At 35.7% G+C, this 24,455-nt stretch overlaps 1 protein-coding gene across 3 annotated transcripts in view; it reads right to left on the bottom strand.

Moving 5' to 3' along the window:
- The window catches only part of LOC127848146 (tRNA wybutosine-synthesizing protein 5-like), a 60,502-nt gene extending 36,050 nt beyond the window's left edge, over positions 1-24,452 (bottom strand). The window contains exons 1-7 of one of the 3 annotated variants that reach the window (XR_008034382.1): positions 24,141-24,247; positions 18,285-18,439; positions 14,468-14,537; positions 13,834-14,016; positions 10,985-11,072; positions 8,555-8,671; positions 4,544-5,895 (exon numbers count right to left, since the gene is read on the bottom strand). Coding sequence is in view for 2 of the 3 variants with exons in the window: in XM_052380447.1 (XP_052236407.1) it covers positions 5,549-5,895; positions 8,555-8,671; positions 10,985-11,072; positions 13,834-14,016; positions 14,468-14,537; positions 18,285-18,439; positions 24,141-24,233 (1,053 nt within the window). In the remaining variant the exon portion in view is untranslated. Of the gene's footprint in view, positions 1-3,363; positions 5,896-8,554; positions 8,672-10,984; positions 11,073-13,833; positions 14,017-14,467; positions 14,538-18,284; positions 18,440-24,140; positions 24,248-24,367 lie in introns of those variants that run through there. The other 2 variants (XM_052380448.1, XM_052380447.1) reach the window with 2 other exon arrangements.
- Between the last annotated feature and the right edge of the window lie 3 nt (positions 24,453-24,455).

Raw genomic sequence — 24,455 nt, 5'->3', positions numbered from 1 at the left:
GTTATAATGCAAGAAATTATTGTGTATGTGTGTGTGTGTGTGTTGTTTCTATTCAATGTTGTCTTAAAAATACATGTTGTGCTTTTTATGGTTTACTAATGGATTATTAATGATTACTATGAACATTTGTATTTGAGTTTGATCAGATTAATATGATAGAGGTCTGAGCGTAAAACGTTTTACAACATGTCAAAAAGATGAGAACATCGTCGAACGTCGAGTTTTTGAGATATTTAAATGGTTATAATTGTGATACGTAAACAAGCTAAAAACACGCTTAATAGCTAAAACAACTGCTAAAATTAATATGTTTGAATTGTAATAAGATAATTGATGTTACTATTGCTTTGTTAGTGGACCAGAATGGCTTAACATTCGACACATTACAGTTTGTAATGAACCTGTCGTCATTAAATTACTGTTGTGTTTGTAATATTTTTATTGCTATGTAAGTGTTCTACCCCAATGTTTATTTTGTGGAAAAATATGGATTTTTTATTGCTAGTATTTTTTTTACATGTTTTGCACATTGTATATGTTGACAAAACTAAAACATAAATGCCGTCTAAAGATATGCATATTGAAACTTGAAATGTTTAAATGTGACTGCTATCATGTAACTTATATATTGTATTCATATACAAATACAACACATATTCGTACTTTAAAAAGATGATTAGAGATAAGTATGTTACTTTAAAAGTGAAATATGCATTAGATAGTCTAATGTTTAATAGAAAATCGGGCCTGTTCTTCAGGTATCAATTGTGTGATCGTGTTTAATGAACGTCGCTTTTCGATGCATGTTCGGATGCACAGTTGTTCTTTTTAAGGGAATTGTTCAAAGACTTTCGTATTTTTAAAAATATCATTAAATGATTTACGAACAACACTGAAATATATGGCGTATGTATATATATAATTGTAACATCAAGCAAACGAGTTGAATGAAAACGTTGTCTGAAATCGCATTCGGACGCAGGACCTCTTCCAAATAAAACTAACATTCTATCGCTGAACAAAACCAATTTTTGATATAAAGGGCGTTTTGTAAACGCTATGTTTGCAATATTAGAAATACACGCATTAACCAAACTATGGATGGAAAGCGTAATACACGTCTTATGATTTTTCCGATCGCCATTGATTCTTATTCATCAACGAACCGATGAAAAAACTAAGACAAGAGTGGTATTTTGCGTGTTTATATATGATGCATACATTTGTTTTTTACCAGTGGCATTTTTTTTAATTTTGGAATTAACCGTGTTTCAACAAATTGTACACCGTTTTTTGGCAATTAATATTAAGCTAAAATTACATTGAAAGTCAGCAATAACAATTGTTCTAGCACTGATGGGCATTCAGTATCATTTTGTAAACTTGCACACAAAATAATTGTATGACTGTACCGAAACGATATCCTTGAAATATTTATCATAATTATATAAAGCGTATGTTTTTATTAAATTTGAACTTTTGTGCTGTTGTTTTTCTGCTTTATATTCAAAAATAAATGTTTTCATAACAGTGTCGTTTTATAGCATGTATTTAAATTCCCACTCTTACTTGCATTGTCTTGTCAAATACACCCAAAAGTTATTATAGAAGTTGGGCAGAAAGTCAGTTGGCGTTGTGTGTCTGATTGCGTGCGTTATTCCGAGTGGGGTAATAGGTAAATGTTCTATTTAAAAGATATCGACATTTTTGTGAAATTATTCAATCATAGTCTGACGTAAGTTTATTTTTAGAACGAGAACTTAATTGACAACGTGCATCTGACCTGTTTTAAGGTTGGTCATTGGGTAGTTTCTCAGCGAATATTTGCATTGCATCTAGAACGTCTGAAACGTCAGCCAGTATGTTATAACGAAATACCGCTGCTGAACAATTACTCGGAATCCGCGTGCATAACAAACGATTATTTAATTTCAGTAGAGTTCTTGCCATAAATAAAAATGAATAATTCATAGAACATTCATCATATTTTCAAGCGAATCCGAAACATAAATACTATTTTCAGTTAAGTTCACTGTCGTTAATCAAAATACATAACTCGCAACGTCTGCTATTTAAAGTAGCTGTTTGTTTTGACATGAACAGTTCAATGAAATACATTAGATGGTCTAAGGGGATATGTAGAAGTTAAGGAATGTAACATTGAGCATCAATCAAGAAGTAAACGTAGAATGGTGGTCAGGAAGATAACTAGGAACGCTGGGTAATCCCAGAGCTTCAGTCAGTGTGTAAACCTGAGAACCGTTCAGGAAGTAAACTGGGTGTAAATCTTGAATGTCGGTCAGGAAGAAACCTGTTTATATAATCATACCACGTGAAGGTAAACGGTTTATCATATGAGATCATCAAGCGCCATTAGATTAAACGATCCTTAATTGAATATGAATAGGACAAGTTACCATACCCATCGCTTGTGCTCCAAACACGCCTCAAAGTATTTGAGCCGCGCTCTGTGAAAAAAGGGACTTTCATGAATGAGCGTAAAATACCGTCCCATAATAGCCCGTGCAGTCCGCACAGGCTAATCAGGGACGACACTTTCCGCTTTTATGACATTTTTCGTTTCTTGAAAGTCTCTTTACAAAAATCAAGTTTTTGCGGAAAGTGTTGTCCCTGATTAGCATGCACAGGTTTATCTGGGACGACGGTTTACACACATGCATTTAACCCCTTTTTCACAGAGCGTGGCTCATTTATAGAGGACGGGTGTCAGTTGTTCAGGGTGAAGACGTGTTCATTTATCAAATTCAAAACTTTCCACAATTAAAAAGAACGTAACGATGTTATTAACCGGATTTGATAAATAAACACGTTTTTTTTCTAAAATTTATATTCTTGTATACATAATCGGACCTGAACGTAGACACTACATGACAACGCAATGTATTGCATATATGTGTATAAACGCACTGTATTGAGTGTTTGAAGTTCTTGCAATGTTACGGTATCAAATAAAAACACATCATTTCAGTAAAATATAAACAATAAAAATAAATCCATGTTAAGGCATATTTATATTCGTCCGCAAATTATATATGCGTACTTGAATTTTCCCAAATATGAGGCACGGGCTTATGAGTCTGCATAAAAAATCGGACAAAGGAAGTGACTTCACATCGATGTTTATAGAATGGCAAGCCACCAGGTTAGCTGGAATGTCAGATTAGCGCCTAGCTTTGAACCTATGCGCCCCGGGTTCAATCCGCGCTCCCGGCGCACGTCATCACCATACCAGACAGGTGAGGTTTCCTCAAATTGAGTACTCCGCCCCCCCCTCTCCGCCCCTCACAGCACAAGACCACGTAAACATTTAAAATCTTTCAACAAAAACGAAATGGCTGGAAATTGCAGGTCAATGTATCCAGTTTTTATTGTGTTTCATTCTTAAACAAGACACACAAATAATTAATACATTAGTTCATACTATGCTTTCCAATTACTAAAACACAAAAACAAACTCAGTTTTCGTTATACTACTAACACTTGTATATCACAGACACAAGACACGAAACTTACTTAAATTCATATTAAGTTTCTATCTTCATATTACAAAAATCAATGGTTCCCATTACTTAACTTATGACTAGCCTCCAGAATTGTGAACAGTTTAGGTAAGCAATTTATTTACTTTAACGATGACATAGCGACCTATTTTCAATTGCAAACCCCTTTAGTCCCATTTTCATTTGTATCATAAAGTATAATGTTTGAGTAATCATATAGAAATTGTATTTTGACAAAAATAATTTCATACAAAACATCTTAACATAAATATCAGGTGGGCAGGCTTTCAATAACTTTATAGTCCAACGACCAGTCAATGGAATTCACACGTAAAGCACAAGCACTTTGCGCATTTTTGTACAAACCAAATAACATCTCTACGTTTTATTTGTATTTTATTATAGCTTCATGCCTCTCAATTAAAAGGGCCTTTTCACAGATTTTGGCATATTTTGAAGTTTGTCATTAAATGCTTTATATTGATAAATGTTAACATTGGATCTTAAAAGCTCCAGTAAAAAATCAAGAATAAAATTTAAAAAAGGAAAAAAAAGTAGCCGGTACCAAGGCTCGAACCAGTGACCCCCGGAGTCCTGGAGTTAGTCTGAAGTAACAACGCATAAGCCCTCTCGGCTATTCTGCCGGGTGTACACAGTGTAAGTATTTTATACCTTATATAAGCAATCTTCGTAGTTTCGTAAATTTAAACGACAACAACAGAACTCTCCAAATTATTCAATCGTTTCGCGTTGCAACGCTTTATAATTTTTAGGTTTTCAAATCGTCAAAAGATACATATAACGGCTATATTGGACTATGGTAAATGTTCAGTAATACTGTTTCCTCACAAATATCATAACTAAAATGAAACCTTGCGAATCTGAATCAACTTTTTTCAATTTTGTCAATTTACCAAACCGTGAAAAGATCCCTTTAAGAGCCACCCAATTAGATTCATGGCACAAATTTACTGTTGAACATCATTACGTCCGAATCATATCCAATATTCCCTGCACTTGACCTAAACTGTATGGAATAGGAACTCTGTGATAATACTGAACACTCGCTGCTGTGCAAGCAGCCGCACATAAGAACAAGCCAACCTGTGCCGGTGCGAGACACGTACAATCAATCTCACACACCATAGGCAAACGCCCTCACCAATATGCTGTAACAGCAGTAAGGACATAAATAATATAAACCGATTATTCCCTGTTTGTTTTCCATTCCTGAGCCCATGGTTGTGATTTTGGAAATACTTCAGGAAAGCACCCTACCACCTTAAACGCAATGTTCAAGTAATGTCTGGACCCTCCATGGTATCTATCACTCATATATTCATATCGGTCCTTACATTTGCCATAACTGCTCAAAAGCACCTATCTGCATTCGAGGTTTACCAATTGTAAAAAAACTTGACCCGGTGATTAAGTTCTTTACCCCACTTGATCCAGACTCACCAAGCATGACCCAGAATAAAAACATGGCCTTGATATTGTCAAGATAAACAATCTGACCTTGTTTTATCAAGATTGTGTGCGGTAATAACCATGGCTTCTAGATCAGATGTTTGACCTGGTGACCCTGTTCTTGACTCCACTAGACCAGATTCGAAAATAGTTTTCATGTAGAAATGGTGAAAGGAAACATTTCGACCAAAGTCCTTTATCATGATTGAATCATAAATTTGGCTTCTATAGTAGATGTTGTTTCTATGATTCGTTTCTAGTTACCTACTTTTTGACCCCACTTGTCCAGATTCAACTTTGACCCAGCATTGTCAAAGTAACAATGTTAACCTTCAGTTATAAATGTGGTTTCCAGAGTTTAACATAGTGATCTAGTTTTTAACTATTTTACCAAAATTCAAACTCGGCCTAGGTAATGTCAAGATTACCATACTGACAAAGCATCATCAAGATTGAGTTAAAACTGTGTACTGAGAGCAAAAACAAGGTTTTTCTTAGATTGTACATGATGACCTTTTTGACACATGAAATTCACCATCAGGTTCAACACTATGTTATCAATCTTCAAGTTTAACCCTATGAAATTCATCATCAAGTTTAACACTATGAAATTCATCATCAGGTTTATCACTATGAAATCCATCATCTGATTTATCACCATGATTCACGGCCTTCTGTTCTATCCGACTGATAAGCCTACGTGCATAAAAGTCCCTGTATTCTGCAGGCATTTCTTCCAAAGCTTTGATTGCGCGGTCTGTGATCTGGAACGCCCGCGTTGCTGGGAGAGGATCCTTGTTACCGTACGTATCCTTGGTGTCATACATGCTGTCGTCCAGGTGCTTCCAGAACACATTCACAGCTACACCAAACTCCAGGGATATCACGTTGTGAAACCAGAGGGCTGAAAATGCGACAGGAACACAAGTAAATGGAACCTAAACTTGAAAAACATTAAGCTTTACAAAAGCGTTTTTTTACTTAAAAACCTGGTACCTTAAACTGAACTTCCGTGCCCTGAGTTTTTATTTTGAGAGTTTGCCTTGATGTATTTTAGTAATATTGCTTGCAATAAATGAATATTTTAGACACTACAATGTTAATATTACAATATTTACATGTGCTGAACTTAAATATGGTTTAAGTTTCACATCTGTTACGCTTTTAATGTAGGTTTTTGACAGAGTTTTCAGTTATTAAGAAACAGTAACTTAAAAGAAAAGTAATTGACACAGCAGAGCAACTCCTTCTATAATAAGCACATGGGATACATTTGGCCTTGAATGAACACCTTTTAGCTGTTTTTTGTTAGATGTGTTTTGAAAAGCTAACATATTACTTTTCTTTTAAAATGAAAGCTTCTGTTCAAACTGAATTAAAAGAGCAAAAGTATTTTATTCTGAAAATCAAATAGAAAATTAACTACTGATAGTAATTGCAAATTAGTAATATCATTAACATGAGAAACAGTGGCTAATTGAGATAATATCATTATAGACAAACCTCTTTATTTATGTTTATTTACATAAAGTTTCCAACATCTGCTGATCTACATATATGAGTAGCGTTCTGAGAAAACTCGGCATAATGCATGTGCGTAAAGTGTCATCCCAGATTAGCCTGTGCAATCCACACAGGCTAACCAGGGACGACACTTTGCGCCTAAAACTTGATTTTTGGTAAGGACGGACTTCCTTGAAACTAAAAATATCATAAAAGCGGAAAGTGTCGTCCCTGATATGGGACGACACTTTACGCACAAGCATTATTCCCAGTTTTCTCAGAACACGACTCATAAATATCAACCCTTTCCCACTCAGAGGCAAAGTGAAAATGGCTATGTGCAAACAGCATAAAACCAGACCAGCCTGCGAGTAACTCGCAGTCTGTTCAGGTTTTATGCTGTTTGCTGCTCATCAGTATCTAATGGTTTGAAATGAAGCCTTTGAAACATGAATTTAGTAAGAAAGGTCTTTAATTAACTTGAACATTCAAAGGGACTATAAATGCGTAAAAGTACATATGTAAGTGGTAAAGGGTTAAAAGAACAGAATTTAATTGTATAACTGCTAATTGACATTGCAAAGAAGTTCCTGTGTGTGTGTGCGTGTGTGTGTTCGTGCATATTTGGAAGTTTATGCCGTACTTCCAAGCCTAAGGCTGCATTATGTGAGGACCCTGATTGTGGTACACCACTCCATCCTTATTTTTTGAAAAGACTCACAAAGGTTGGGGACTGTTTAGTTGTTACTGAAAGATTGTCAATATAAGTGTGGTCTTGTATTGTGTGGGGGAAGCCGGAGTACCAGGAGGAAACCCCATCAGTCAGGCACGGCGACCACCAACCTATACTTCCAGGAATTAACCCATTTATGCCTAGTGGACTCTCCCATCCTACTTAATTGGATCAATTTATTTCCAAAATTAGGGATGTCTAGTATATTTATTTCTATATTTAGAATGTTTCTTATGGAAATTCCTTTAAGCAAACAGCCCAGACCCTGATGAGACACCACATCATGCTGCATCTCATCTGGGTCTACGCTGTTTGCCAAGGCCTTTTTTTTAGATGCTAGGAATAAATGGGTTAAACCAGGGTTGCCTTGGTGAGACGCGCATGTACTATTCACTGGGCTAAGCAAACAGCCCAAAACAATTCCCTAATCCAGAGCACAGAATACTTAAGTATGTATATCAAGGGTGTTATTGAAATGAAGTCTGAGGGGAGGAAAAATCTGTTGACTGATTTTGACTAAGCGAATCGCGTGCATTACATCATGACAAACCTTAAAACAGATATTAAAAAGAAAAACACCATCTTAAACTTATTAACAAGATTTTCTTATGAAAACCTTTTTTAATTCATATTTAACATATTATGAAAAAGTCATCAGTATTAATTGTGATCAAAACCAATGTGTGTTCTGATCCCAGTGACGATGACGGCAATCTTTAGTTTGAGCTCAATGTCTTGAAATTCCAAACAAGGTCAACAATGTAAAATTGTTCAACTAACGCCAATTTACCGCGGGATCCGTAGTTCAAGATTTTTTCACATGGAATACAGTCGATTGGTGTTTAACGGATAGCTCAGGACTCTGAGTCTCATTTCAGCGTATACACCATGCATTGAATAATTTTAACATTAAACCACAAATGTCTTTTCTATTGAAGAATGCCAGCTTTTAAAAATTTCCGACAAATATTATTTGTTTAAAGTGCGAGTTTCATGGTACAGTGATTCAACCATTACCTGATCGTCTTGGTCTTTATCGGGTAACATGTCATGTGTAAAGTGCAAGGGGTTTACTCCAGACAGCACAAGATCCGTGATAAAACTGATAGCAGCTTAGTAAAACAGTGTTTCCATTTCAAACACATAAGTATGGTTTAACTATATCATATATAAAATTAGGAAATTATAATGGTTTATCAGAAAAAAGAACACATGGTTGTCACCACGATAATTGGCATTTAAACAGTTGGGAATTCTATTCTTTTGCTTTTTTTCCCAGTTAACTAAAATAAAATATAAATATTTCTTTATTAACAGCTCAACTTACCAGGAATAAAAAGGATGTCCCCAGGCTCCAAGATCACTTCATATCTCTCTGCCTTGCTGAACAACGGAAAACGAAAAGTGTCCACCGTGTCAATCTCAAGAACTTCCGATTTGTCACCTATAGCAAAATTGGAAACATTTTACCAGTAATTTTAAATTCTTTGCATCATATTCAGACATACATAAATCTATTTCCCATGTAGAATTAGTGATAGAAGGTAATTAGTTATAGAGAGAAGTTAAGTTTTTTTGATCAATCAAGAACGGTCTTAATTGTTTAATTTGTTCCTATGGCCTTACAATTCCATCAGCAGACATGTCCATCAAAAATAGTGATGTTTGTTGGTAAATAAACTATTAGAACTCATATCCTCCCTGTCGTTCTCAAACCTCGTAGCTCCAAAATTTTCAAAAATGTTTTTTCGTCTTTTCCGAATATATGAAGTCTGGCGCGTGTTTTGTGCTATATCTCATAGCTCTACACCAATCAGAGCCCTTGAAAAATGCACATGACGAAATGTTGTAGCTTTATTGTTGGTTTTTTTCCGGCAAAAAGTCGTAGCGACGTCATTTCATCAATAGGTACGTCATATCGTTTGGAGAAATTTGACAAAAACGTTTTTATATTTGCAGCTACGAGGTTTCATATCAGGACGAATTGTCGTACCTCAAACCACAGACGCTCCGTGCTCATACAAACGACACAACTGTGGTGACAAAATATCGTAGCTACCATTTCTGAACATCAGTATGACTTATCAGTATGACTTACGCGCTACGGCTTATACCGTATTTTGCAGCTTCATTTGTTTGGTATTTTTACAGAATTTCTATTTCTAAAACATCGTTATTAAAAAATGAGACGTTTTTTTCTCTCTCCTGAAAACTTTGCATTTTGTAGCTACGAGGTTTGAGAACGACAGCGACGATATATTAATCAAGAAGCAATATTATTGATGATCAAACTTGACCAACTTGATAGTTATTATCGAAACTTTACCATCTTGAATATTAATCTTGACCAACTTGACTTGGATTATCAAACTAGACCATCTTGACCTTTCTCATCCAACTAGACCAACTTGACTGTTGATTATCAAACTTGCCCAACTTCACTTTGATTACCTAAATTGACTATCATGACCGTGATAATCAAACTTGACCAACCTGATCCAGATATAAAGCCCACAATAATGATTAACAAAATTTGGTGAAGACAGCAGAATGATCCCAATGAGCCAACTTTACAGTTATACTCTGCATATCCCAGGCTGATGACTTATAATTATCATTCTTAAACAAGCAAATCTTTCCACATGCAGTTCAATAATGAAAAATTTTGATAAATTTGAAGAAATCAACAAATCTTGGTCTATCATAATACAAACAAGAAACCGTCAGAGACGGGTGATGCTCCCCAAAGGTTTTGTTGTCACAATAGTGCACTATATATTCAGATAAAAGGAAACGTCTTGATAGCACAGAAGTTAGGGGGACAATAATTTTTTTATAGAAAATTTCAAAGGGCCATAACTCTTTGAAACATCATCTGACGAGAACCCGCTGATAATATGCACATCTCCTCTTGGTAGTGAAGCTTCCCATAAAGTTTCATCGAATTCCGGTCATTAGTTGCTGAGAAATAGCCCGGACAAAAATTGTGCACGGACGGACGGACACAGGGACTGACAGACGAAGCGGCGACTATATGCTCCCCCCAAAATAAATTTTGGGGGAGCATAATAAACTTAACATAAGCTTTTCAAAGGTCTCAAATGACTTGGGTGATTAAAATTAATTATGTACATCAAGTTTGCAAACTGAAGTATAAATTATTTTGCGTTCGCTCATAGATACCCTTCATTATTAGGTGCCCCACTGTAAACTTTGTTTTCACTTTTTTTATAGCTTATAGTAATGTTAGAACAGCTATTGCAGTTTTAATAGCCTTTAATGGTGCATAACAAACATATTCAGTTGTAAATAAACAAAACTGACTATTACTTTAGAAAGATGCAATGTACAATTAATGTACAAAGAAAATGACAAGCAGTAACTGCTAGCAAAAATGGCCTCATTAAATATGATATAAACGAACTAAACTAGACTGTTTTTCTTATGGAATCATACGATTTATCTCCCTCGTTTAAAGCACAGTATAGCACAATTAGAAAGTACCGGAATACATCACACATAATTGTTTGTACAACATTTAGATTTGCATTATAATTCCAGACTAATTATTGCATTTCTTATCAGTAAGCTTGCTATTTTATTAGAGAAATAGATAACCTTGATCTTTTGTTTAATGCTCATCAGAATAGCAATTTTTTTTTTACTCATTTGGACCGATATTTTGGTTGTCCTTACTATTAATGTCAGGCCCTGCATATACTTGAAACTATATAGCTGTATCCCCTGATTGCCATACCGTTCATGTAGAGAAAGTTGACCGAACTTGGACTGAACAGTATGACTCTCTTGCGACCTTGAACTTGGATCAAGAAGTTGTCCATTACCTGAAGAAGTATAGAAGATATGTAAAACATGCATATAAACACAAAATCAATGAGTCCTAAAGTAAACATAGTATTTCATGAACATATCATAAAGTTTTGTATAAAAAGCGTAGTAAATACTAGAAATTCACGAAATGGCAGCCTTCTCTATCCCTCTAACCAATAAGAATTAGCAGACATTTGGATTATCCTGATAATTAACGACATAATGATACAACACTTCTTCACCACAGCTTTATATTGATTAACAATGGGGGAAAGTGTGATGTGTTGACATCTGAACAGTGCCTAATTTCAAATTGATCTCGCATCAAAGACTCATCTATCACGAAAGTGTTTACCTCATAACTACTTATGGAGCATTATAATGACAGAACTGCAGTCTGCAAATAAATATACCTACTACACTTCAACACTGTTCTTTCGAACACTGATAATCCAAACTCACCATTATTTAGAAGTATTTTTCGGGTCCCGATTTTGGTTCTTCTTTGTTTAATGTAAAATTTGATTGTTAATCCGAACTTCGTTAAACCGAAGAAATCGGTAATTCTAAGTGATTCTGTCAGTCCCAACACTATAATTCGCACCTAATTATCAATCTTTAATCCGTAGTCAAAACTGCAAAACACTCAGCGTTATTTCACACCTTTGTCGTCTGCATGTGGCGCTTCAAAAGCCGATAATTACACCTTTAGCGTATGCGAGTAGCGTGTTAATTTTATTATGTCGTCAAAAGCGGATAATTCTGTTATTAGAGAAAAATCAAGAAGAAACAAAATCATTTTATTCCTTCTTTTGTTACAAGTAGAAATCTATGGCTATCTGACCATATAGTTAACGTTTTTAAGCGAAACAATTATTAGTAGTGTTTAACCGAACCATGCGAATTCCACAACATTTTATTTAAACAGAATCAAAGAAGTCTTCTGTCAAATATTTATTTTGAATAATCGTTAATCCAAAGTTTTTTTAACGGTCCCGATGACTTCGAAATAACGGTGTTGAAGTGTATAAGAAAGGCACAAAAGTCTGGACAATATTCTGTCTGCTCTAAATATTAATATTATGAAATTGTGCTTTTGTAAATAATTCATATACATCTACACTTTTTTATGTTACAAACAAGAGATGTGTTTGTCAGAAACACAAGGCCCCCTATTGCGCAGCTTTGAAATAAAATTTCAATATATCCTTTGGCAGGTTTAGAAATTATCTCCCTTTTAAAGCTTATTACTTCCCTTGGATTTAATTTTTTGACTTATGACCTTGAAGGAGGACTTTGACCTTTCACCACTAAAAATGTGTAGCCTCATGAGATACACATGCATGCCAAATACCAAGTTGCTATCTTTAATATTGCAAAAGTTATGGCTAATGTTAAAGTTTTCGGACGGACAGACGGACGGACTGACGGACAGTTCAACTGCTATATGCCACCCTACCAGGGGCATAAAAAGATCAGCACAATTAACTAAAATGATTCGAAAGTTGGGGTTGACCTTCTGCAAAAAGATAAAATATGATAAATTCATTCAGGAAACAAAACCGATTCAGAACATGTATCAGTTCCTTAATGCATTTTAAAAAGATCTGTTAAAAAATATATAACTAAAAGATTGAACTGTGACCTTGACCTTTCCATGAGGAGCAATATAAATTGCATAATGATAAATCATCTAGTTATGAAGAGTAAATATCCAGTTTCATATTAACATTCTTCCAAGCAAAAAAAAAGATGTTAGGAGATGTAATATTGAATGCTTGACCTTAGATCACTTGATAAATAGGGTCCATCAATCCTTCTTGACAAACCAGCATATAAATTCAAACAAGAGCACCGCATAACAGGTGCCAACGCTCGGCTGCGGGTGCATTTTTGAATAAATAAAAGCTTGTCAGATTTTTTTTAAGGGGTCACAGTGACCTTGACTTTTGACCTAGTGACCCCAAAATTGGTGTGGGGTGTAGAACTCATCAAGGTGCATCCACATATGAAGTTTCAAAGTTGTAGGTGGACGCACTTTGATTTTAGAGCCAATGTAAAGGTTTTAGCACGACGCCGGCATACGGCTGACGGCGAGCTGGCTATGACAAAACCTCGGGTTTTCTCCGAAATCAGCCGAGCTAAAAAGAGGTCAAGGGTTTGATCACCATGGTGGGAGCATTTTGTCAATCAACATCTGCAAAAGACACCAAGTACTGGTTCTACCCAGGAGACCGCTTGAGAGCGTTTCAGTTAGCCTTAGGTTTTCAAAGAAATGAAGCAAAAATAATGAGTTTCAACATTAATCATTCTCTATATATTGTGTGAAAACAAATTTCATACATTAAAATGTGTCCACAGCTGGAGACCAGGGGAGGTAACTTACATCATAATTTTTCAAGAGCTGGAACCATGGGGAGGAAACTCATATTGTAATGTGTCCACTGCTGGAGACCAGGGGAGGTAAGTTATACATGTATAATAATTTGTCAATAGCTAGAGACTAGGGAGGTAACTTACATCATGTGTCCACAGCTGGAGACAAAGGGAGGTAACTTACATCATAATGTGTCCACAGCTGAAGACCAGTGGAAGTACCTTACATCATAATGTGTCCACAGCTGTAGACCAGGGGAGGCAACTTACATCATACTGTGTCCAAAGCTGAAGACCAGGGGATGCAACTTACATCATAATGTGTCCACAGCTGAAGACAAGGGGAGGCAACTGACTTCAAATTGTGTCCACGGCTATAGACAAGAGGAGGTAACTTACATCATAATGTGTCCACAGCTGGAGATCAGGGGAGGCAATGCGGAAGACAGAAGAAAAGAACTTCTCTTCAGGAAAGAACGGTGGAATATTTATGTCTGAAGCAAGATTTGGAAACTGGACACGAATGTCTGCAATGTCTTTGCGAGGATCATCACCTAGTGCCCGGAGGTAATATTTTTCTGTCTGAAAAGCGTATTCATAATTATGTTTAGTTTTGTAAAGCTTGAAATTTGGGGAAAATTGCATCATTTTAAAGAAATTCTCTATTGGGAAGGGGTCTATCTCTTGGGGCAGGGGCAGTTATAAGGCCCTCTCTTAAGATTTAAGAAGGAAAAAAGCTCTGAGGTCTGAGGTCAACAAACATTTTATGCATACATATAACATACATATTACTAAAATTAGTTGTTTAAGAATACGAATGACAAACACACATACATTTTATGTGTTCATTGCCTATGACAGTGTTTGCATGCTTTGGTCTCTTAATGTGAGAAATCTACAGGAAACATTACTATGCCCACCTTTATTACATACATGTATTTGTAATTCACACAACAAAGTTGTTATAGTGAGGCGGTGTTTGATTGCTGTAATTATTTCTGCACAAGAATGCAAACACAAGGAAACTACCTACCTCTTCAGCAAAATATTCTTCTTGTTTTGTTTTCGAGGCTCTTTTCACAAGTTCAGAGAAAGGAAGTGATCTAATGTAAAACAAATTGTACAAAATCATTCTATAAACAAACTACTCTTCTAGCATTTCATTAAAAAAAAAATTAGCAAAGTATACAGAAAGCTTTAAATACTTCAGACTTGAAACTATTATTTTATTTTCAATCATAAGATAAATTCAAAAAGCATGTAATAAGCAGTTGCTTTACAAATATTTATTGTTCTTATAAATGCTTGATAAATAAATAATTTTTATGAAACAGAAAAGTTGTGCACATGACACTTTTTGCAGGAAATGTAAAAAGTGCTGGTAGTACACTGTTGTAGTAAAATCTTAATAAATAAAATGTATACGAGGTACCACCTACATGTATCACAGGTGTTGGATGCTTTGCCAAATTACTGAAACACTATCAATATGTCATAAAAAAACATTTTTCATCACTTTGACAAAAAAATTATTATATAATTTATATGTTCATATATATTATATCAGAATATTTTTTGTCAAAGTGATGAACAATGTTGTTTAATGACATTTTGATAGTATTTCAGTGAATTGGTCATGCGCCAAACACCTGTGCCACCTATGGATATGAACAAAAATAGTGACAAAATTAGGTTTAACTATTAAATCATTGCACTAATGAGATGTATCCTTCATATCAACACTCAGAAAGAAAACATGTATTTATTTTCATTTTCAAAGTGTAGTCTAATACACCAGTTACATTGTGGACCAGAGCCCTTCTAGAAGAGCTAGACTAGGGTGGCACTACGCGACCCCTGATTTTTGCCCAATTCACGGAGTCAAGGTGGAAAGTTGGATTTTTTAGTGGAAAATCACCAAGATTTCCCGTGATTGGTTACTCCGCCTTTGCGCGATAGCAAGATAATCTTCACTGTGATTATCCGCAATTTTGTGGTGATTCGCCGAGATTTACTGCGATTCACCGTGATCGCAGTGGATATCGGTGACATCCGTGTTTTGGCAATTCATGCATATAAACCGAATCGTATCGATAACTAAATATATACCGCTTTTCTTATGTGAACAAGTATCCGATAATCCAACATACTTACAACATCACTTACGAAAAAATAATCTTAAACATTTATGACAACAAATAGATCTATGTTTAGGAATTATGTAAACACAATATATGGCTACGCCATTTTTCAGAAGGGTAAAGAGTACAGTGCATTATGGGACACAGCTTTTATTGGACGAGCTAATCTAAATTTAGATTGAATGCAATACAATCGTGTACAAAAAAATGTTTTATTGGGTAGTTCATATATAAACAAGAGCACCGCCTTGCGGGTGCAGACCGCTCATCTATTTTCTTTTTAAAGGTGAAGGGACTCTCATTTTCAATCACAAAGGAGGGAGGGGTGGAGTGAAGAGCGGTGCATTGTGTGGGGGTGTGGACATTTATTACATTTTCTTCCAAAAATACGAAAAAAAAGGAAAAAAAAATCAGGGGGGGGTGGGGGTGGGGGGGGGGGGGATTCTTGGGTGCGAAAGTTGGACGGTATTTCAAACATAAAATAATAAAAATAAATATTTGTGTTTTTTAACTGTTTCATAAAAAAATTTGGGGGGGTGAGGTGGGGGGGGTATAGTGTGAGGTTGTGGTGGTAATTTGTGAGATGATCTTAAAAAAAAAAAAAAAAAAAAATAGGGGGGGGGGGGATTCGGGTGGGGGGAGGGGGGGGTGGGGGGGGGGGATTCTTGGGTGCGATGGTTGGACGGTATTTCAAACATAAAATAATCAAAATAAATAGTTTTGTTTTTTAACCGTTTAAAAAAAAAATTGGGGAGGGGGTGGGGTGGGGGGTATAGTGTGAGGGTGTGGTGGTCATTTGTGAGATGATCTTAAAAAAAAAATAAAAAAAATAGGGGAAAATAGGGGGGGGTTGGGGGGGGGGGCACAGGCGATGGTTAGGGTGGAGTCTATCGTGGTATGTCAGGTAAGAGTAGTTTTGTCAAAGTATCAATCAAATCTAATCATAAATAAAGAAGTTATGGCAATTTTAGAGAAATTTAATAATTTGACCTTGAGAGTCAAGGTCATTCAAAGGTCAAGGTAAAATTCAACTTGCCAGGTACAGTAACCTCATGACATGATAGCATGAAAGTATTTGAAGTTTGAAAGCAATAGCCTTGATACTTAAGAAGTATAGTGGATCGAAACACAAAATTTAACCATATATTCAAAGTTACTAAGTCAAAAAAGGGCCATAATTCCGTAAAAATGACATCCAGAGTTATGCAACTTGTCCTTTTACTGTACCCTTATGATAGATTGTGAGTGTTCCAAGTATGAAAGCAATATCTATGATACTTTAGGGGTAAAGTGGACCAAAACACAAAACTTAACCAAACTTTCAATTTTCTAAGTATAAAGGGCCCATAATTCCGTCCAAATGCCAGTCAGAGTTACATAACTTTGCCTGCACAGTCCCCTTACGGTAGTTAGTAAGTGTTGCAAGTATGAAAGCAATAGCTTTGATACTTAAGGAATAAAATGGACCTTAACACAAAACTTAACCAAAATTTTCAATTTTCTAAGTATAAAAAGGGCACATAATTCTGTCAAAATGCACGCCAGAGTTATCTAACTTTGCCTGCCCAGTCCCCTCATGATAGTAAGTAAGTGTACCAAGTTTGAATGCAATAGCATTGATACTTTCTGAAAAAAGTGGACCTAAACGCAAAACTTAACCAAAATTTTCAATTTTCTAAGTATAAAAAGGGCACATAATTCAGTCAAAATGCACGCCAGAGTTATCTAACTTTGCCTGCCCAGTCCTCTCATGATAGTAAGTAAGTGTACCAAGTTTGAATGCAATAGCATTGATACTTTCTGAGAAAAGTGGACCTAAACGCAAAACTTAACCGGACGCCGACGCCGACGCCAAGGTGATGACAATAGCTCATAATTTTTTTTCAAAAAATAGATGAGCTAAAAAAATGTTTTATTGGGTAGTTCTAATAGTTGGGTATCCTAGTAGTTTCCTAGTTTGCTGAATGCATATTTCCGATTCCCATGTTAGTTTGCTGAATGCATATTTCCAATTCCCATGTTAGTTTGCTGAATGCATATTTCCAATTCCCATGTTAGTTTGCTGAATGCATATTTCTGATTCCCATGTTAGTTTGCTGAATGCATATTTCCAATTCCCATATTAGTTTGCTGAATGCATATTTCCAATTCCCATGTTAGTTTGCTGAATGCATATTTCCAATTCCCATGTTGCAGACTTCTTTTTATCGCAAAAAAAGGTTAATCACGGCAGTTCATGGTGATTGGCGCTGATTGCCTTACAGCTAGATTCATCACACGACGGTCACCATGGAATCGCCGGGACATCACCCAAATATTCTTGTTTCTCGGAATCACTGCGATTTGTCACATTGCATCGATCTTGGCAAAAATCAAGGGTCGCGAAGTGTATTAATGCCTATAAAAGGATAAATATGTATCTTTAAGCAGCAATGTATCAAAATTGCACTTTGTGAAAAAGGTAGAAACAAAGTAAAGGTTGAACAGGCAAATTAAGTTAACATGGTTTGTTAACTAAAGTATATTTCTAACTTTTTCCCAATACCGGTTACAAGTTTTCATGTTGCAAACTCCCAATGGTTACAAGTTTTCATGTTGCAAACTCCCAATGGTTACAAGTTTTCATGTTGCAAACTCCCAATGTTCTCGCTTACTTAAACTCATTTCTAATGCAGTACAAAAATTACTGCCCACAAAAAGATGTTGTACCTGTACATGAAGTTCTTGTTAATGAAGTCCATCTGAGATGTCTTGGAGACATGAATCTTCACCTCCCTATCCCCACCCTTGCTTGCAAGGTAGTCCACTGTCCATCTTTCTACACATGGGCCTATGTCCACCCCTCGCAACACAATGGGCCGTCTCTAAACATCGAGGACCAGAAAACATGTATCAGGTCTACTTTGTTAGTGAAAGATTAAGAAGACAGAAATAGCAGAGTTCTGTGACCTGCACTTTAATACAATCACATCTAAAAAAGTACTGGGTATATTACTTAAATTAATATGATTTTCTTCTTAAAATTTGAATTATTGAAATGAGTCATATTAACGAACTAAGTATTTCCGAAATAAGTGGGACACCCAAAATTGCGTTTTTCCCAAAAATGAAAGGAAAAGGCCTGTATTTGCATGCATACCAAGGAATTTTATTATACAGTGCTGTATGTTCATGTATACTTTTGCATGTTTTCATAACATGTTTTAGCAGCTTTGTTCAAGATAAATAGAGGATATTTGTTGGATTCGATGGAATATCGATTTTATTTTGCGAGTGATCATATAATATAAAATGTATTTCTTATGATCACAAGTGAATTAAAATCGATATTCCATCGAATCCAACAAATTTTCTTTTTATTTTATGCTCTTTTTCACTATTAATTTTCATTGTAATAGTGTTTAACTGGATGATTTCGCTGGATTTATTATGTCATTTCGTTGAAAAAATGACGTCATTTCACAGTAAAACAGTGAAAAATATCGATATTTTTCACTGTTTGAAATAATGACATACCACTTTTATTTCACTGATATTTTTCTATAAAACACCGGAAATCATAAAATAAAAGTTTGGTAAATTTTAAGATCATGTTCACGTACCTCGATATACTACAGATCCCAAATATTTGAATAATTAACTAACCAAATATTCTCATTTAAATTTTGCTTGCTATTTGTTGCCTGCTTACAAGGGCTAGAAAATAATCACGCACTCACTCGCAAACTGTGAGTTTCACAATCAGTTTTGTGAGTACTGTATATTGCTGCTCACACAAAACTGCAGGTAAAAAATTGACATTAATCGCTGAAAATCTCTGTTATGCTTGGTAACCTGTCATTTTCAATATTCTCCCATCTATTCCAAAAGACAACACATGTGATCTGGTAAAGGGCACGCATGAAGTCAAAATTGGTTTTATTGGAAACATGAAATAGTTGACTCCAGATTTAATGTTGTAGGAACACACTATTCAAGAATTGCATTCATTTCGATGTATTTTAACAATGAATCAAAAACAAAACAAGACAAAACATTTCTTTCCATCCTTAGTAAAAAACTTAAATTAAAGTAAAATTTCCAGATTTTATGACTGTGACTTTTAAAATTTAAGCCATGAAAGTTAGGGCTTCCAACTTTTAAAAGCTAGTGGAAGCTTAGTTCTTCTGATATGCTTTGAACTTTTAAGTCTAAGTGCATACATACAGCTCAAAATTCTTCCTGGTAAAGGCAAAAACCATGTACAGTAAAAATAATTTCTCCTGAGTACATCTTAAAAAATAAATTGATTACATTACAACGAACATAATACCTCTTAGCATAAATATCAAATTTATAGTCTTTTGCATAGAAAATGTACTCAAAACAAGAACAGTTTTCAAACTGAAAGAAGGAAGTTTTGAATAAACGATTTTAGCAAAGGAAAGAGTTAAAGAGAAAAGTTAACAATGCACTTTTTTTTTAAGCCAATTGTCTGGTCGCATACTGGCAAGTTCACAGTCTGGCAACTGAAAGTTATAGTGCATAAAAGTGTTATTTGACAGTTATTTCCCTGCTTGAGGTTGATTTGTATACATGTATGGTGTTAACAAACCATACACAATAAATTGTTGCAGTCTTTACTTTACATAAATATTTGGGAGAAATAAACTTTTTATAAATTTTGAATTCAGAATATCTCAGTGTTTTCCATTCCATAAATGTAAACATTTTCTGGAACAGCTGATGTGTTTGAAACTTGGAATAATAAATGTTTAATACATGTAATTAAATTAGGTCTGGTTACCTAAATGTTGTTTTAATTTGTACAAAAGGAGCCTATTAATTAAATTTTTGTACAAATTATGATATTTTTGTGGCTCATTTTACTGTTTAAAGTGCTTTCTGGATTCCAGGCAGCAAGTTTATACAAGGGCTGTCTGTAAAACATGCATGCCCTCCATATGGGCTGTCCGTTGTAGTGGCAGCCATTGTGTGAATATGTTTTTTGTCACTGTGACCTTGACCTTTGACCTAGTGACCTGAAAATTAATAGGGGTCATTTGCGAGTCACGATCAATGTACCTATGAAGTGTCATGATCCTAGGCAAAAGCGTTCTTGAGTTATCATCCGAAAATCATTTTACTATTTTGGGTCACCGTGACCTTGACCTTTGACCTTGTGACCTCAAAATCAATAGGGGTCATCTGCGAGTCATGATCAATCTACCTATGAAGTTTCATGATTCTAGGCATATGTGCTCTTGCGTTATCATCCGAAGGCCATTTTACTATTTCAGGTCACCGTGACCTTGACCTTTGACCTAGTGACCTCAAAATCAATAGGGATAATCTGCATGGCATGATCAATCTACCCATGAAGTCCATGATCCTAGGCAAAAGCGTTCTTGAGTTATCATCCGGAAACCATTTTACTATTTCTGGTCACCGTGACCTTGACCTTTGACCTAGTGACCTCAAAATCAATAGGGGTCATTTGCGAGTCATGACCAATCTACCCATGAAGTTTCATGATCCTAGGCATATGCGTTCTTGAGTTATCATCCGGAAACCATTTTACTATTTCGGATCACCGTGACCTTGACCTTTGACCTAGTGACCTCAAAATCAATAGGGGTCATCTGCAAGTCATGATCAATGTACCTATGAAGTTTCATGATCCTAGCCACAAGCGTTCTTGAGTTATCATCCGGAAACCACCTGGTGGAGGGTCGGACCGACCGACAGACCGACCGACATGTGCAAAGCAATATACCCCCTCTTTTTCAAAGGGGGGCATAATAAAACAAGAGCTCTACGGTCGGTGACAGATGCCCCCCTAAACAGGGCCTTGACACTTGATTTTTATGCCCCCCTTCGAAGAAAAGGGGGTATATTGCTTTGCACATGTCGGTCGGTGGGTCTGTCGATCCACCAGGTGGTTTCCGGATGATAACTCAAGAACACTTGGGCCTAGGATCATGAAACTTGATAGGAACATTGATCATGATTCGCAGATGACCCCTATTAATTTTGAGGTCACTAGGTCAAAGGTCAAGGTCATGGTGACTCGAAATGGTAAAATGGTTTTTGGATAACTCAATAACGCATACGCGGCCAACAGGGCGAACTCTGAACAATATAACTGAAGCAACTGGTCTGTAATCCTAAATCTATAATTATCAGTCCAATGAAACATCATCATTTGAGTAAAATAAAGTGGATCAGTAAAAATATTATCAGAATATGAGATTTTTTTGTATATTTTGTATATTAAATATTGTGTTAATGTTTAATTTTGTTGATTAATATAAATATAAGCAGGACAGAGGAGGTAATACACTATTATATCTTTCTTATATACAGGGAAACAAATGCAATAAGTTTAAATTTCATGTTTAATAAATAGAGGATATTTGTTCATGTCAGTGTGAGATCATTTATTTTTTTCATTGTCCCTTGACATATTGCTTTTATATTTGCCTCCCCCCACCCCCCCAAAAAAAAGTTTTTTTTTTAAACATCTAATAAATTAACACACCCCCACATTATACCCCCCTCTCACTCCCCCCTACCCCCACCCCCCCAAAAATCCCTCTCACCCCCCCCAATTTTTTTTTTAAACATCTAATTAATTACCACACCCCACATTATACCCCCCCTCTCACCTACCACCCCCCCTACCCCCGCACCCCCCCACCCAATTTTTTTTTTTTAAACATCAAATAAATTACTACACCCCACATTATACCCCTCTCTCACTCCCCCCAACGCCCCATCCCCCCCCCCCAATTTTTTTATTTAAACATCTAATAAATTACCCCACCCCACATTATACCCTCCTCTCACCACCCATACCCCCCTACAATTTTTTTTTATATTTTTCCTTTTTTTATTTTTGAAAGATCTTCTAATAAATTATTGAATATGAACAATTTCCCCATGATGGCTTACGTTATACTGTCAAGCACTCGAATAGTCGAGCGAGCTGTCCTCTGACAGCTCTTGTTAGGTCACAAGGTCAAGGTCTCAGTGACTCGAAATAATAAAATGGTTTCCGGATGATAACTAAAGAATGCTTACGCCAAGGATCGTGAAACTTCATAGGTACATTGATCATGACTGGCAGATGACCCCTATTGATTTTCTGGTCACTAGGTCAAGGTCACAGTGACTCGAAATAGTACAATGGTTTCCGGATGATAACTTACATTAGGTCAAAGGTCAAGGTCACAGTGACAAAAAACGTATTCACACAATGGCTGCCACTACAACTGACAGCCCATATGGGGGGCATGCATGTTTTACAAACAGCCCTTGTTTACTGTCCAAGTCCAGGGGTTCTTCCAGCCATTTTGGGAAAAGGAGTCTGGTCAAATTGGGATTTTTTTAATCAATAAAAGTGGCAAATTTGGGAATTTTTTATAGACAAAAAGGACCAAATTCTGATTTTTTTCTCAACAAATATTGACACAACAAGTGTTTTCCTGGCCATTTAGGATTACAATCATAAAAATTATGGTTTTATTTTTCTAAATTGTAAAAAAAAAAATGAGATAAAGATTCTAATAATCCTATGTCATAAGACACTTCTTTCTAAAAAAACAATAACAAAACACTCTCTTTTTTTTGGGGAGGAATGGGGATTTTGTTTTAAATTTCAATTTGGGATCATGTCCGTTTGCTTAGGGATTGAGTCTGTTTAACAGCCTTTTTTACATAGCAGAAAAAACCTTAGGTCAATGCATCTGCACAGTATGAGGATTATCACTCAATCCTTTGATGACATATCAAACGGAAACAAATTTAACACTTAATGTCACAGTGACCTTCACTTTTGAACTACTGACCCAGATTTCAAAAGGGGTCATGTACTGTCCAAGGCCAATGTACATGTGAAGTATCAAGCCAATACGTGACTTCATTGACGAGTTATTGATAGAAAATGATTTTCACACTTATTGCGCCAGTGACCTTGACCTTTAACCTAGTGATTCCAATTTCAATAGGGGTCATGTAGTGTCAAAGGACAAGGCACATGGGAAGTTTTAAGCCAAGGAGTGAGTCAGCTGACAAGTTATTGATTGGAAACAAACTCACACTAAGTGTGACAGTGACCATGCATGACCTTGGACCTCATGACCCCAATAGGGGCCGTCTACTGGCAAAGGCACAATACACATGCGAAGTATCAAGCCAATTGGTCAATTCATTCACAAGTTATTGATCATAACTGAACTGGTCTACCGACTAACTGACCGACCGACATACAGCAAAACAATATTCCCCTCTTCTTCGAAGTGGGGCATAAAAAGCATTTACAAGCTGCAATTCCCAGCAACCCAGAGAGTCTGTAGCTTTAAGATGAATTATGGAAACTATTTGAAGAGCTGGTTTGAGCAAATCAAGTGTATGTTTCTCACAAAATATGAATGGTGGGATTGAATACGCCTATTCAAAATTTACTTGAGAACACAACCATCCGAAACAATCATCCGAAACATAGGCAACATGTTTTATATGAAAAAAGTACAATAAAACTACATTCATGGAAAAGACTTGATAGCGAAAATAATTGAAAATCACCTTTTTATATAAATCATTAAATGTTTCCTTTGATACATTGCTCAAAATATCAACATTAATGTAATTTAAGGAATTCGTGTTTTTTGATGTCATGATGATGAATAAGTGAATAGCTACATTTAGGACTATCTAGTTATAGGTGAGAGTCCCTTAAAACACAATAAGTGAAACTAGCCAAAAACACTAATATTTGAATATGTGCATCTTTTTTTAAATTAAAAAATCACCTTATTAATAGTGCACATTTCGGATTATCTATCAGAAAAGAAGACACAATTATACGGTATCTATTCACTATCACCTTACTGTAATAAT

Source organism: Dreissena polymorpha, chromosome 10, assembly GCF_020536995.1.
Source record: "Dreissena polymorpha isolate Duluth1 chromosome 10, UMN_Dpol_1.0, whole genome shotgun sequence".
Classification (NCBI taxonomy): domain Eukaryota; kingdom Metazoa; phylum Mollusca; class Bivalvia; order Myida; family Dreissenidae; genus Dreissena; species Dreissena polymorpha.
This window is presented reverse-complemented; position numbering and strand designations above follow the sequence as displayed.